This window comes from Diadema antillarum, unplaced genomic scaffold (genome assembly GCF_040938485.1).
Source record: "Diadema antillarum isolate AM-2024a unplaced genomic scaffold, OU_Dant_1.0 seq00001404_RagTag, whole genome shotgun sequence".
Classification (NCBI taxonomy): domain Eukaryota; kingdom Metazoa; phylum Echinodermata; class Echinoidea; order Diadematoida; family Diadematidae; genus Diadema; species Diadema antillarum.
This window is the reverse complement of record NW_027272159.1, coordinates 71,158-84,265: the sequence shown is the minus strand read 5'-3', so window position 1 is coordinate 84,265 and position 13,108 is coordinate 71,158. Positions and strand designations below refer to the sequence as shown.

Below are 13,108 nucleotides of genomic sequence, written 5' to 3'. Positions count from 1 at the left end.
ATTGGAATACTTCTGAAAATACTGATATTTAAAATCCAATAAAATAAAAAAGCCTGAAAACAACGCATGATTATGTTTAGATAGTAAACAATAATTGGAAACACAGAACAGAGTTTTGCATCCGCTCACACAGAAGCTCTCTTGAGAAGATGAAAGCATTCCCCGTCCCCTGCTAGATAGTGGAAGCTTCCATAATCAGCCCAGCAAGTTTTTGGAGGTACATACAGTTGTACTTGCACTTGTACACATTCATTGCGAGAAAGCAATCAATCAACGCTGAACATTGCGTAGTTTGGCATCTTTATCGTGCTGGTGACCAGCTCGATCCTTCGGCATGTGTCATAACGTTATGTTTAGAGCCTGTAGGCCTCATAAGTTGACAAGTTTAATTCAAAATAGCAAAAAAGAAAAAAAAAAGGAGATTGAAAAAATATGAATTCTGGTGGGAAAATACGAATTTTGCAGCTGCTGAGTACTAATTTTTGCTTCCAAAGGTTGGCAGCTCTGTACTTTGGAAATTTAATTTCTCTCTGGAAAGGCTTATTGTGGATAGAATTATCTAGATCTGAGTTTTTGTTAAATGTCATTCAAGTTAACTAAACGTCTGTTTACCAGTAGGCTGCAAAAGTGCAGTTCTCACTTTTCTACACTCATCTCATCTACTTTGTGAGTACACAGTTATCTTGGCATTTCAATGTGAAACCAGGGAGGTGGCTCCTCCCTGGTGAAACTGAAAGTAAATAATATTAAAGACAGTCAGTGTGCTGTACTGTAGTACAAGTTCAAGATGTCCTTGTCATTTATCATAGCATCCCCATTGAGGAGTATATCTATTCAAGATATATTCAAAAGGTCTTATGAGTAAGGAGTAGGACGATATATTAACATTTCAAGAACAATTTAAAATCTTATGTCATAATCAAACAATTAAACATAATTTTTCAAATATTAATGATTTTTATCCTGGCATTGCAGAGTGATCATGGTGATCAAAGTGTTCAAAATAAGGCTAAGATAGCACCAGAGAGCATCTAGAACCCCAGAGCTTCCAGGGCCCTTAAGCGGGCCCTGGACCCCGGCCGCAAGGGACTTCGCGCTTCGCGCTCGTGATGTGCGCTTCGCGCACATACTTTCATGCGCAATATCACTTTTTTCCCCCTGCAACATGCTAAAATTTCAAGTTGTGGACCACCCTGCAGAAGTAACATGCATCACATCTCAAGGAGGAAAATAATTTTTGTCCAGCTTCCAAATGTCACTCACTTCGAAAGAAGTTGCCCACGGCAAGGTGCTACAAAACCACTTGCCCACTGGCCCGGGGCAATGAAATTCACTGGCCTGGGGCAAGTAACATGAATGGACAGTTGCCTCTTAAAAACAAGCAGCCATGGCCAAAACGTCCATTTGGGCAAGTGGAAGAAATATTGTACGTAATACCCTGCATTACGTCAGAGGTTCCATATCATACAGGGGAAAACCCTTTCCAGTCACTATGATCATCTTGATGGCAATCATCTCGATGCCTGATACTCATCACGGTCCTCATAGTCTTCCTCATCCCCTTCCTCCTCGCTCTCCTCCATGTTGACGTCGCCATGGTAATGATGGATGTCATCCTCTCCCTGGCCCTGCACGTACTCCATCTCCGGGCGGGGCTTCATGACGTCCGCCTGCTGCCTCAGCTTCTCGATGTCGTACTCCAGCTCGAGGCAGGCTCGCTCGATCTCGTAGTTCTTGGTCACAAGACCGGCCCAGCTGCAAAAGGAGGGTCAGACTAGTGTCAGATTGGTTATCTATATATTACAAAGGTTACGCAGATACTCAGTGTCTTTTGTCCAGTCTAATTTCTCATTTTGGTCACATGTGTACAACATCCAATATACCACAAAGGTCACAACAATTTCTCTTGCTGTAAAAGCCCATTAAATAATTCCTGTACACAACAGCTATCTGTCTCATAGCACTAGCTGCAACCTTATCGTGATCCATAAATCAGTGAGTTTCTAACCACACATGATAGTGTATGAATGGGACCACTAAAATATATATGTGCAGAATAGCTACCAATACTGTGTACACTAGGTTCATCTTTCCATAATTGTCATTGTTATATTTTCCCTTCAATGGACTTTCTGTGCACATTTGACTGTTTATTAGTGAATCCATTTACTTGTAAGCAGTTATCATTTAATGAGTTTGATCAAAAGGCTTTTAGCCATTATGCCCAAGCATTTCACACTGTACACTGTAATAACAGTACCAAGGGACAAGAAACAGACTCATAACTGTAATAATAAATCATGGGGTGTTTACCAGCAAATTTTGGGTCTAGGTAAATAGATGTAGTTATCAGGCATGCAAACATGGCTGTTTTACTTTATCAACATGATAGTGTTTGGCTTGATGATCATTAAAAACATACTTTTATCAGCTTAGAAGAGCTCGCAACTGAGACAGTTCAATCATGATTCCATCATCTGGACGCCATGATAACAAATACAACTTCTTATCTGCATTATTAGAAAATCATCTATGCCATCTTACCTCTCTTGCAGTCTTGTCAATTCAGGCCCAGATGCAGTCTAAACAACACAGAACGAGAAAAAAAAAAAGAGAAAAGGAAGAGAAAATGTCCTCAGTCAATTATCCTTGATATTTACATTGCTTTGTTCTTCTAAACCTCTTTGCTCAAGCTCTGCTTATCAATACAATCTGATTTATTCAGCAGTGACGATAATAGGAAGATTAAATGAGAACTTACCTGTTTGAAATTTAATCTTGATTTTATAAGTAAGTCGTAGAGAAGAGACTACATGTCTCATCGGGTGTAATATGAGATCCCGCTGGTCACGTGTGTGGCAATTTTTTAAAGCTGTACGAGACTACAGGATATATTGATAGGAAGATGAAGATGTTGAGAACTTTACCTGCATAAGGCTACGTAAGTCGCAGGGTGGGAAGAGGAGGGATGTAGTCTCTTCTCTACGACTTACTTATAAAATCAAGATTAAATTTCAAACAGGTAAGTTCTCATTTAATCTTCCTATTTTATTACATAAGTCTCCGATCGAGACTACATGTCTCATCGGGTGTAATATGAGATTTCAAAGCCCTGTAGTCACGTACAGAACAATACATCTGTAAGCCATCAACGGCATCACTACAGACAGACATACGTGTGCACTCTGTGCAGACTGCCATTCCATATGCAGACTGAAGTTGCCAAGTCACATTTTCAGTAAAGCCTGGGCAAATTGGTTAGTATCTTGTAAGGGCTTGCAATAAAACTTGCGGAATGTCTTCTCAGCCACCCATCCAGCCCTTGAGAGGATTTCTGACACAGGCACCTCACTCCTTTGTGCTGCTGACGTAGAGGCCGCCCTTGTGGAGTGAGCACTGAAGATCTGTGTATCGACACCAGCGTCATGTAGGACAGTCTTAATCCAACGTGCAATTGTTTGCTTTGATGCACGATGGTGAGGCTTCTTATAAGCTACTAACAAATGTCTCTCCATCCCTCTTAGATTCTGTGTCCGCTGCACATACTCTTTCATATAATTCACTATGCACAATCTCCTATCTGGAGGGTACGCATTTAGTGTGACACTGAATCCCGTATTTCCAGGCTTGTTTTGTTTCAGTGTGTTCTCAAAAGAAATCTCAACAGATGATTTTTTCCACCTCATCCTGTCCAGGTGGATAACATGAAGAGACTGCACCCTTTGTGCAGAAACAAGTGCTATCAGCATAGTCAATTTCTGAGTAAGTTGCTTCAGATTAAGTGCCTTGGATGGAGACAGCTTTCTGAGGTAGTCCAAGACGACTTTAACATCCCAGATAGAAGAGTAGCGAGGAGCAGGCGGCTTTAAATGAAAAACTCCTTTCATAAACCTATTTACAAGTGGGTGCGACCCAAGAGGCTGTCGTCCACCATCAACTATGAGAAACGTGGAAAGGGCACTCCTGGCTGTATTCAGGCTACTGTATCCAACTTTTTCTTTGTCTAACATATTTGTAAGAAATGCAAGGACATCACAAACTTGGACATTCAAATAATTAATGTGTCTCTCTGCACAAAATCTTTTCCATTTTCTGATGTACACCTGGTACTGTGCTTTAGTGGATCCTTTGTGTGAGGCCCTGCTCTGCGTAAAGTCCCTTCCAAGCCTGCAACATAATAGAGACAAGTGATTATTCAAAGGATGTGGGGTGCCTGAAACTGGTTGACATAATAATGTCTTACTCTTTCGAATTAACATGGGTTCCTCAACCAGCATACTCTTAAGGATAGGGTACCAAACCTGTGTTGGCCAATTGGGCACCACTAAAATCCCACATTCCTTATCCTTCTGAATTTTCTGCAAGCACATTGGCACTAGATTGAATGGGGGAAAGGCATAAAACTCCCACTGACTCCAATCAACTGTGAAGGCATCTACTGCCCAGGCCTCTGGTTCAGGCCTCCAAGAAATATATCGGTCTACCTGTTTATTCAGGCGGGAGGCAAACATGTCAATTTCAGGCACACCAAATCTCCTGATTATTCGTTGAAATATGCTCTTATTCAACATCCATTCTGTGCTGTCCGAGAATTTTCGAGACATGCGATCTGCTTCAATATTCAATCGCCCAGGTAGGTGAGCAGCTGTAAGCCAGATGTCCTTACTAATACACCATTCCCAAATATCAATGGCCATTTGATTACATTCAGGAGATTTTGTGCCACCCATATTGTTCAGATATGCGACAGCCGTTATGTTATCTGCTCTAACAAGTACATGATTGCTCCTTTTCTCTGAGCAAAAGGCTTTTAGCCCATGACTAACTGCTACCATTTCTAGCAGGTTAATTTTATTCTGATTTGCCTCTTTCAACTCATCACTATTCCATCTGCCACCTGTTGAAGTGCACAGATTTGTTGCCCCCCAGCCTTTACCACTGGCATCTGTGTGGATTTCCACATCTGGTTTTGCCCTCTGCATTGGGCTAAACTGTGACTCAAGGTTCCATATCCACCACTGAATTTCATGGATGCTTTCTCTTGACAAGGTCATATGCCTATCGAAATGTCCCTTGTTCCTTGCAAGGGCAAGAATCTTGTCTTTCTCTAAGGCTCTATAATAGAGAGGGCCATATTGTACTGCTGGGAATGATGCCACTAGTTGTCCAATAACCTTTGCAACTGTTCTGATAACAGGTTTCTCAGTAGCCAACAGTTCTTTACAAGACTGCTTTATGTTCTCCTGTTTTTCTTTTGGAAGCCTAACACTCATATCCAGAGTGTTCAGATTGAAACCCAGAAAGGTAATCACATGAGTAGGCTCTAAAACTGATTTTTCAGGGTGAACAATAAAACCCCAAATTTGACAGCAACTTAGTAGTTGTGCTCACTGCTGCCTGCATTTCCTCGGCAGTTTTTGCAATGATAAGTGTATCATCTAGATATGCAATTACAATGTGGCCCTGCTCCCTGAGCGTTGCCAAAACAGGCTTTAGCAGTTTTGTAAAGAGCCTTGGTGCTGAACTAAGCCCATTGGGAAGTGCTTGAAATTGCCATAACCTTCCCTGCCATGTAAATCTCAGGAATTTTCGAGAATCTGGGTGGATAGGAACCGTGAAGTATGCGTCTCGGAGATCGACTGAAGCTAAATAATCTCCCGGAGAAATAAGAGGTAGAGCTGTCTTGATATTATCCATCTAAATGCTGATACAAAATACTCTTGTTTAATTCTGTCAAATCCAAGATGACCCTGAGGCCACCATTCTTCTTTGGCCTTGTGAAAATATTTGATATGAATTCCCCTTCTACATGTTCACATGCTTCTATGACATTTTTCTCAACCAGCTTGTTGATTTCTTCCTGAATCGAGGCCATTTCCTCAGAATTTCTTTTGAATTCATGAAGGGGTTTTTCCCTACAAGGGGGATATTTAGCTGGGTCAAATTCAAGCTTGTAGCCCTGTACAGCTTGCAAAATATATGTATCAGATGTAAGCTCTCCCCAGTTGTGCATATGTAGCTTCAGTCGACCTCCGACTGCAATATCATTGACATTAGATGTTATTGTCTCCCTTACCTCATCACTGTTTGGGAGTTGCTCTATTTCATCCTGCCCTGCCCTTGGCCGAGCTTCCGGTACTGTGGGGCTTGGCGTCCCTCTCTAGACGCTGTCGGGGTAAACGTATGGGGAGCTTGTTGTGGGGTCCTCTTCCTCCACTGGTTTCGTTGGCCTAAAAAAGGCCTAGATGTGCTCCCTGGCGAATCCGCGTAGGATGTCCGCGACACCCAACCAGCTTCCTTGTATCTGCGTTGAGACCCCTGGCTTGGGTAGGGGTGATAGGCCGGCTTGGGTCTTTTAAACCCGCCTCTCATCACTCCGGTCTTGCAAGTCCTTTTTACTTGCTTGCCCAAGTCATCCCCAAAGAGATACTTGGTTACAGGGTTTGTTGGTTTCCAGAGATGAGTAAATTTCGTGTTCAGGTCCGGCTTGATCAATTCTTTACGAAGAGCATTCATCTCAAAGTTTGCGTTGCACAACAAAGCTAGAACGTCTTGCTGTTCGGGAGATACGTTGCTTGGATCGAGCAGGCTGACATAAGCCGAGATACCTCTTGTTGGGGATTTTTGGACCCTCTGAAGTTTCACATCCTTCGTACGAACAGGGGCAGAGAGGTTTTCCCAGATCGTCTGATTCACTTTCAGGGTGTCGATCCCTCGACAGTTCGACGGCACTGGGTATTTGCTACTTGTCTCATCGAGCACTTTCTCTTCCAGATGATGGCTCATCAAGTAGTTGACAGAGCTTGCTAGCTCCTCATCAAGAGGCTGTCCAATATCTGATGCCACCGCAAATTTAGCAGCAAAAGCTGGTACTGTCTGTGCTTCTGCCCTATCCACGCACGACTCCAGCTCTGAGCTATGCCCTGCACTCAAGGCATGCACCATGTCATCATCCTCAATATCCATTTCTTCTGTATGTGCCAAGTCATAATCTGCACTAACGCTAGAAGTTGAAGCAGAGGCTGAATCACTTCCACTGCGATCAAGATGTCGGTCTGGCTGTGCATGTCCCATGCCTGCCACCCCTTCCCTTTTACTGGGAAGAGCCTCCATGAACTGACAGAGCAAGCCTTCGAGTCTATCAAGACGACTGTTTACGGTCCCAAAGTTATCATTTGTCAACTTTGACGAGTTGGATTTCGTAGCAATCCGAGGCCGAGTCGCCGCTACCGCCGCGCGGTCGCCAGCCTCCATCACCGCCGGTACTCCCCGTCCACGGCCCGTGTTGGCAGCCGTACCTTTCGCTGCCGCTGCGCGGTCAGCTTGGCTAGCACTCACCGCCTGTTGTGACTCCATTGCTGCTCTGTTTTCACCCGAAGATTCTGCCGCTGCGCGGTCAGTTTTCTTCTCTTTGTTTTCTTTTTCCGCGGCCACGCCAGCGGATCTTCTATCCTTCTGTTCTTTCATTATTCTGATAAGTCCGAAAGGAAGAATTTCCGCGAAATTCTTGAATATTCGAGGGTTGTGAAAAATACTTTTCACACACACAAAACGCGCCAACGAATTGCCACACACGTGACCAGCGGGATCTCATATTACACCCGATGAGACATGTAGTCTCGATCGGAGACTTACGTAATAAAATCACTATTATGAGTCTAGAAGAGTGCAGGAGGAATGTACACATAACACATAAAGTGAAAGTGATGCCCACCAAAGATCTCATGAGAAAGAATAGATTAGAATGGTATGGTCATGTATGCTGCTATGAAAGTGATGAAAACATCAGAAGAGTGTTCGAAATGAGAGTAGAAGCAGGGAGGTGGAAGACCAAATCAGAGGTGGTCTGATACTATAAACCCTGACATATGTTGGCCTGATCTGGACAGGAGAACTGTAAATGACAGAAGCAGATGGCACAGTCTGGTGAAACTGGGAATCAGGCAAAAACCCGCTACCCAAACAAGCTGTGGCAGTGAAAGGTGTGGAAAGGTGTGTAATGATACTCACTAACGAAACACAACAGAGGACTAGCACTGTAAAGAACACAGATTGAACAAATTCTTGTTATATCAACAATTATTTTTCTTGTCCATATGTTCAAAGCTTCTTTGTATGCAATTACTTCTCTGATGCTCTTTTGATATGTACAGAATAAATTCGCTGGTCCCAAGGAGTTTTTATAATAATACAAGTAGTCCACCTTACAACCAAGTAGCCAGCCATCTATAGTGACCATCTGCTTCATGCAGCCACTTAAAAAAAAACAACAGCAAAACAACAACAACAACAGCAACTGTGAGTTATTACAAGGTCACATCCCCATTTTCTATTAAGCATTGCTACAAGGCACACAAATAAATGAAGAAAAATCCAGAGTTAAAATGCATAAAAAGGTAGCCTGCATAAATCACCTGCTTATTTTTTCTCTTCCAGTTGACTTCTTGGATCTGTTTCCTGACATCTTGGAGCTGTCTCTGTGTGCTGTCCACCATCTTCACAAGTGTTCTGAGTAAAAATAAAATACCGCGGTAAACAAAACTAGAAATGTCGCTACAGTGACTGGTTATACCCCCGCCAAACAACATTTCATAAGCTTTGGTCAAAAAACTGAGGAAGTAGTTAAATCTGCAAGATCTTTCCTTGATCTTCTGCCATTAATATGCCGTTACCATGGCAACGTACTTTCGGGTACTGTCAAAAAATGCGTCTTGCACATCTACAACCAAAGGCACACATCTGTACCAAGTTTCATGGAAATTGGGCAAAAACTGAGGAAGTAGTTTGCAACACAAAATTTTCCATCATTTTGGCTCATAATATGTGAGCTGTTACCATGGCAACATACTTTTTGTCACTGTCAAGAAATGTGTCATGCTGACCTATATCCTAAGACAAACATTCAATATGAATTCCATGAGAATTGGAAGAACACTGATGAAGCAGTTTTGCCATGAAGCATTTTGCCCTATATTTTACCAATAACATGCCGTTACCATGGCAACGCACTTTTTGCCACTGCGGAAATATGTGTCTTGCACATTAACATATTCAGATGAACATCTGTACCTAATTTCATAAAAATTGATCAAAAACTGTGGGAGGAGTTCGCGACGCAAGATTTGTACCCATTTTTGCCCATAATATGCCGTTACCATGGCAACGTACTTTTGGGTACTGTCAAAAAATACGTCTTGCACATCTACAACCCAAGGCACACATCTGTGCCAAGTTTTATGGGAATCGGTTGAAAACTGAGGAAGTAGTTCGCGACGCAAGATTTGCAACGGACCGACCGCCGACCGCCTGACCGACCGCCTGACCGCCCGACCGCCCGCTGATTCCTATATACCCCCTTCAAACTTCGTTTGGCGGGGGTATAATCATGGTATTCCACTGAAAAAAAAAGGAAGATGGAAGCATCATGTATACTGTAGTGCAGGAAAATACTACTGGGCAAAGCTAAAGTCCTTCTGCAGAAGAGACAGTTGCCATACAGCAGGTCGATTCCATTCAAATGCCTAACAGAAGCATTTGACTTCTTCTAAAATTCATTGAATATGAAGGTTTGTGCATCATGTTGCACATTAATTGCTATATTTCTCTCTTTTTAATTACCATATTTCTAGGTATCTCAGTTTTGACCCTATCTCCTTAGAATTTCAAAACCGTTTCATTTTTATTTATTTATTCATTTTATTCATTTTTTTTTTGGGGGGGGGTGGTCCATTTTCTATAAAACTTTCAATGCTCTTGTTTGATTGACTACTTTATTTGATGAGTGAACAGTCAGCTTATACATGGAGATGGGTTTCATCCTTTAAAGGGGAAGGCCACCTTGAAAATTATTTAGCGTGAACAGACGAAAACTTAGAGGAACAAGTTAATAAAGGTTTGAGAAAATTCTAATTAAAACTCAGATTAAGTTATGATTTTTTTTTAAAGTTGTGATAAATCAAACACAAATTGGTAACTCAGTGATGCAGCATGTGAGCTCAACGTCCACTTGCACTGTGCAAAAATGCCATTTTTTCTTTTTTTTAAAATTGATAATGGATTATACAATTGCATGCAGGGGTTGTACAGAATTATATCAAGGGTGACTGCACGGGACATAGTGGGATTTCCAACTTGTTTTTGATTGATTACAACTTCAAAAAAATCAAAGCTCTCTCAGATTTGATCAGTATTTGCTCAACTTCAACTGTGCTGTTCCTCTAATTCTCCTTCTATTCACACAAACTAAATTTCAGGTCGGGCTTCCCCTTTAAGGTTGTTCATGCACTGCATAGCCAGTGCCTCTTACTCGTTGTGTGCCCTCCAGGCGCGGCTCCCAAACTTCTGGAGCAGCTCCAGGTTGATGACTCTCTCTGCCTGGTGCTCCAGCTGTGCCATGGAGTTTTCCACACACTCCGTCCACGCAGTGATGTCATTCTGCCTACCAATGGGAGGGGGAGGCAGCTCATATCTAGCAGAAGTATAAACAAGCATTCCATTTAGTCTTAGCATCTTGGCAGACATCTTTTGATTTACCAGTAAAACATAATACCTGTACATAATGAAACAGATATCCCATAACAGGTTACATTCATAACATGCTATATTTGTATCATACAATGTTTAGAACATATAAAAGACTTACTAAACTTTCTCAAAACCATGTTAACAACATTTTTAGACCGGACATCAAATAAGCAGCACTAACATACATACACATATGCAAATTAAGATGTGCATGGGATTTACATCTCTTGCTTTAATCAAAACAGGAAATTTAGCATCAGTCTGAGAGCAAAAGGAGCCTCAGTCCAAAGCACAAAGGGCATGATAAATTCATGCAAGAAATATTTAATAAAGTTTTCATAGTTACTAATTCTAAATCATCATGATGAGGATATGTACCTTGGACACATAAATGATGACTTGTACATGAGGATATGCATGTACACTTCACACAGGAAAAATCTTTCCCTTGATCTTCAGACAAATAGTATGCAATCACATGGCATGTAGGGTAACATGATATCCATTTCCATGTAAAAGACTCCCACACAATATTCATAATCTGTTCTCTCTGAGTAATTATCAATTTGGATAAGCAATGTGTAAATATTTCTTTGGTCCCTTTTCTCATGTCCCTCTTTATAAATATTTTCTGTTGCCTTTCTCAGCACATGAGTACCTATTCATGATGGATACTGGCACATTACAAGTGTTCATATTAACATTATCATCATCATAGACAATCATATCTTTGAAATCACATACCTCTTCATGCTCAGCATGTCCATGGGTTGCCTCATGGCCATTCGCTCAAACTCGTTCTTGAGGACCTCGGTGACAAAAGGAGTGCTGTCGATGCCAGGCAGATGCTCAAGATAGTTTTTGGTAGGCCGGTAACGACGCGTTTCTTCCTCCACCAGAGCATATGCCTGCGGAAAACATTGGAGAGAGAGGTGGCCATGTGTTGTAGAATTACACTTCTACTTTTGTCAATCAAGTATGGCCTCACTGTGTCTAAATTCTAAAGCTCAGCTCTTTGAGTTTGATCTCATTTTCTTCTTTCGAGTGCAAACTTGTGCTTGAAAACGGTCAATGCTAAGTAATAGAATGGATTTCAAATATGCTAATAGAATGGTTTTCATGAAAAGTTAATTCTATGAATGGAAACTTACAAAACTTTTGATATTGAGAATACATCACATATCTCATAATGGTGATATTCAAGTACAGTCCAACCTCAATTACTCTTTCTCGGACTTCTCTATTATCTGGACGCCTGAAAGCAGTGAAGGAAAAAAAAAGTGATTTCAGACACAATTGAAACTCCTACAAAACTATGGAAGGCAATATACCTATGATATTCCCTACAGAAACACATGAAATTTACACTATTTATCAAAATCTACACTACAGTTACGGAGTACACAACTACATGTACCTGTACATACCGGTACATGTACGTAACGTAGCTACCATTGGGTCAGCAGCTTACAATGTACTTGCACTCATTACCATGTATACATAAACACCGTTTCTCCCATATATATCCGGCCAAATCACTTACAAATATATCCGGGCGAGCGCCAGTCCCGACTCCTGACATGGCCATATTACAAAAGTTTGGACTGTATTGTATAATTCTTTCAATTTCTTCATGCCTCAATTCTCATCATAGTTTTTCTCCTTTGTCTATCGTAATTCTTATTCTCTTTTTCTTTTTCTTGTTCCTATTATTCTGTGCTTTAGGGGTCTAAAGTAGGCTGCCAGCTTGGCCTCTGGAGACTTGCCTGAATCTGCATGGAACACCTCTCCAGTAATGACATCAAATGAAATAAAAAATCCTACACTGTACACACTAAAGATAGTCAACTCTCAGTCGAAAAGTGAAACGCTGCCGCTTAGAATTGTGGGATCTTTAAGAAGTGCAGCACTAGCGCTGAGCGGAGATAGTTTCTATATGAGCTGTACTTTCCCTACAATTGTTTACAGCTCTGCTTTTATCACAATCACATATTATACTTATAGACTCTAGACAATCTAGTGTGTCTCATAAGATAGTCATATGCCACTTGCTTTTCTTCTTCTTCTTCTTCTCCTTTTTCTTCTTCGAGTTTCTCGTGGATTGATTGACAAGACACCATCTCTAGACTCTACCAGGTTAACAGCAGCGTGCATGCAGCACCATGCACCAACAGCAACACTACACATAAATACACGGGTCCCATTCATTTATTTTCATGTTTGTCATGCAATTTCAATGGACTGTCAAACATTTTGAGCTCAACACAAAATATACTTACTGCTTCCCTCACGCCAGGCTCATCATATCCTTGATCAACATACGGTAAAGCATCGACAATTACTTCTCCGGCCATGCTTGTTGGCGTTTAAGGATTGTTTTTTATAGGTTATTCTATATGAGAGAACCTACTCACATCACACTCACACTTACTACTCACTAGTCACAGTGCACCGTTGTGAACTGTGTTACACGCACCGTGCTGTGAACGCGGGACGCGTGCTCTGTGCATGCATATGGCATGAACGAACCGCCGCGGAGTACTGTACGCAACGCAAGAAAGAAGAAGCGGCTGCTTCTGCAATT

The 13,108-nt window shown here is 41.6% G+C and overlaps 1 protein-coding gene across 1 annotated transcript; it reads right to left on the bottom strand.

Annotated features, from left to right (window-relative positions):
* Positions 1-1,511: 1,511 nt before the first annotated feature.
* Positions 1,512-12,925, bottom strand: LOC139709074 (pre-mRNA-splicing factor SPF27-like). Its single transcript, XM_071621039.1, has 6 exons — positions 12,804-12,925; positions 11,269-11,432; positions 10,307-10,468; positions 8,415-8,508; positions 2,545-2,582; positions 1,512-1,755 (listed from the first exon to the last, which is right to left on the bottom strand). The coding sequence occupies exons 1-6, from the start codon at positions 12,876-12,878 to the stop codon at positions 1,512-1,514; spliced, it is 777 nt and encodes a 258-aa protein (XP_071477140.1). The 5' UTR covers positions 12,879-12,925.
* Positions 12,926-13,108: the final 183 nt, after the last annotated feature.

What these genes read in the sequence shown, in the direction of transcription:
- LOC139709074 (XM_071621039.1), bottom strand. Translation starts at nt 12,878, where the DNA reads ATGGCCGGAGAAGTAATTGTCGATGCTTTACCGTATGTTGATCAAGGA. An exon ending in AGCCTGGCGTGAGGGAAGCA is followed by an intron (nt 11,433 to 12,803) that starts GTAAGTATATTT and finishes TGTTTTCCGCAG; the next exon opens with GCATATGCTCTGGTGGAGGA. An exon ending in GCCTGGAGGGCACACAACGA is followed by an intron (nt 8,509 to 10,306) that starts GTAAGAGGCACT and finishes ATTTTTACTCAG; the next exon opens with AACACTTGTGAAGATGGTGG.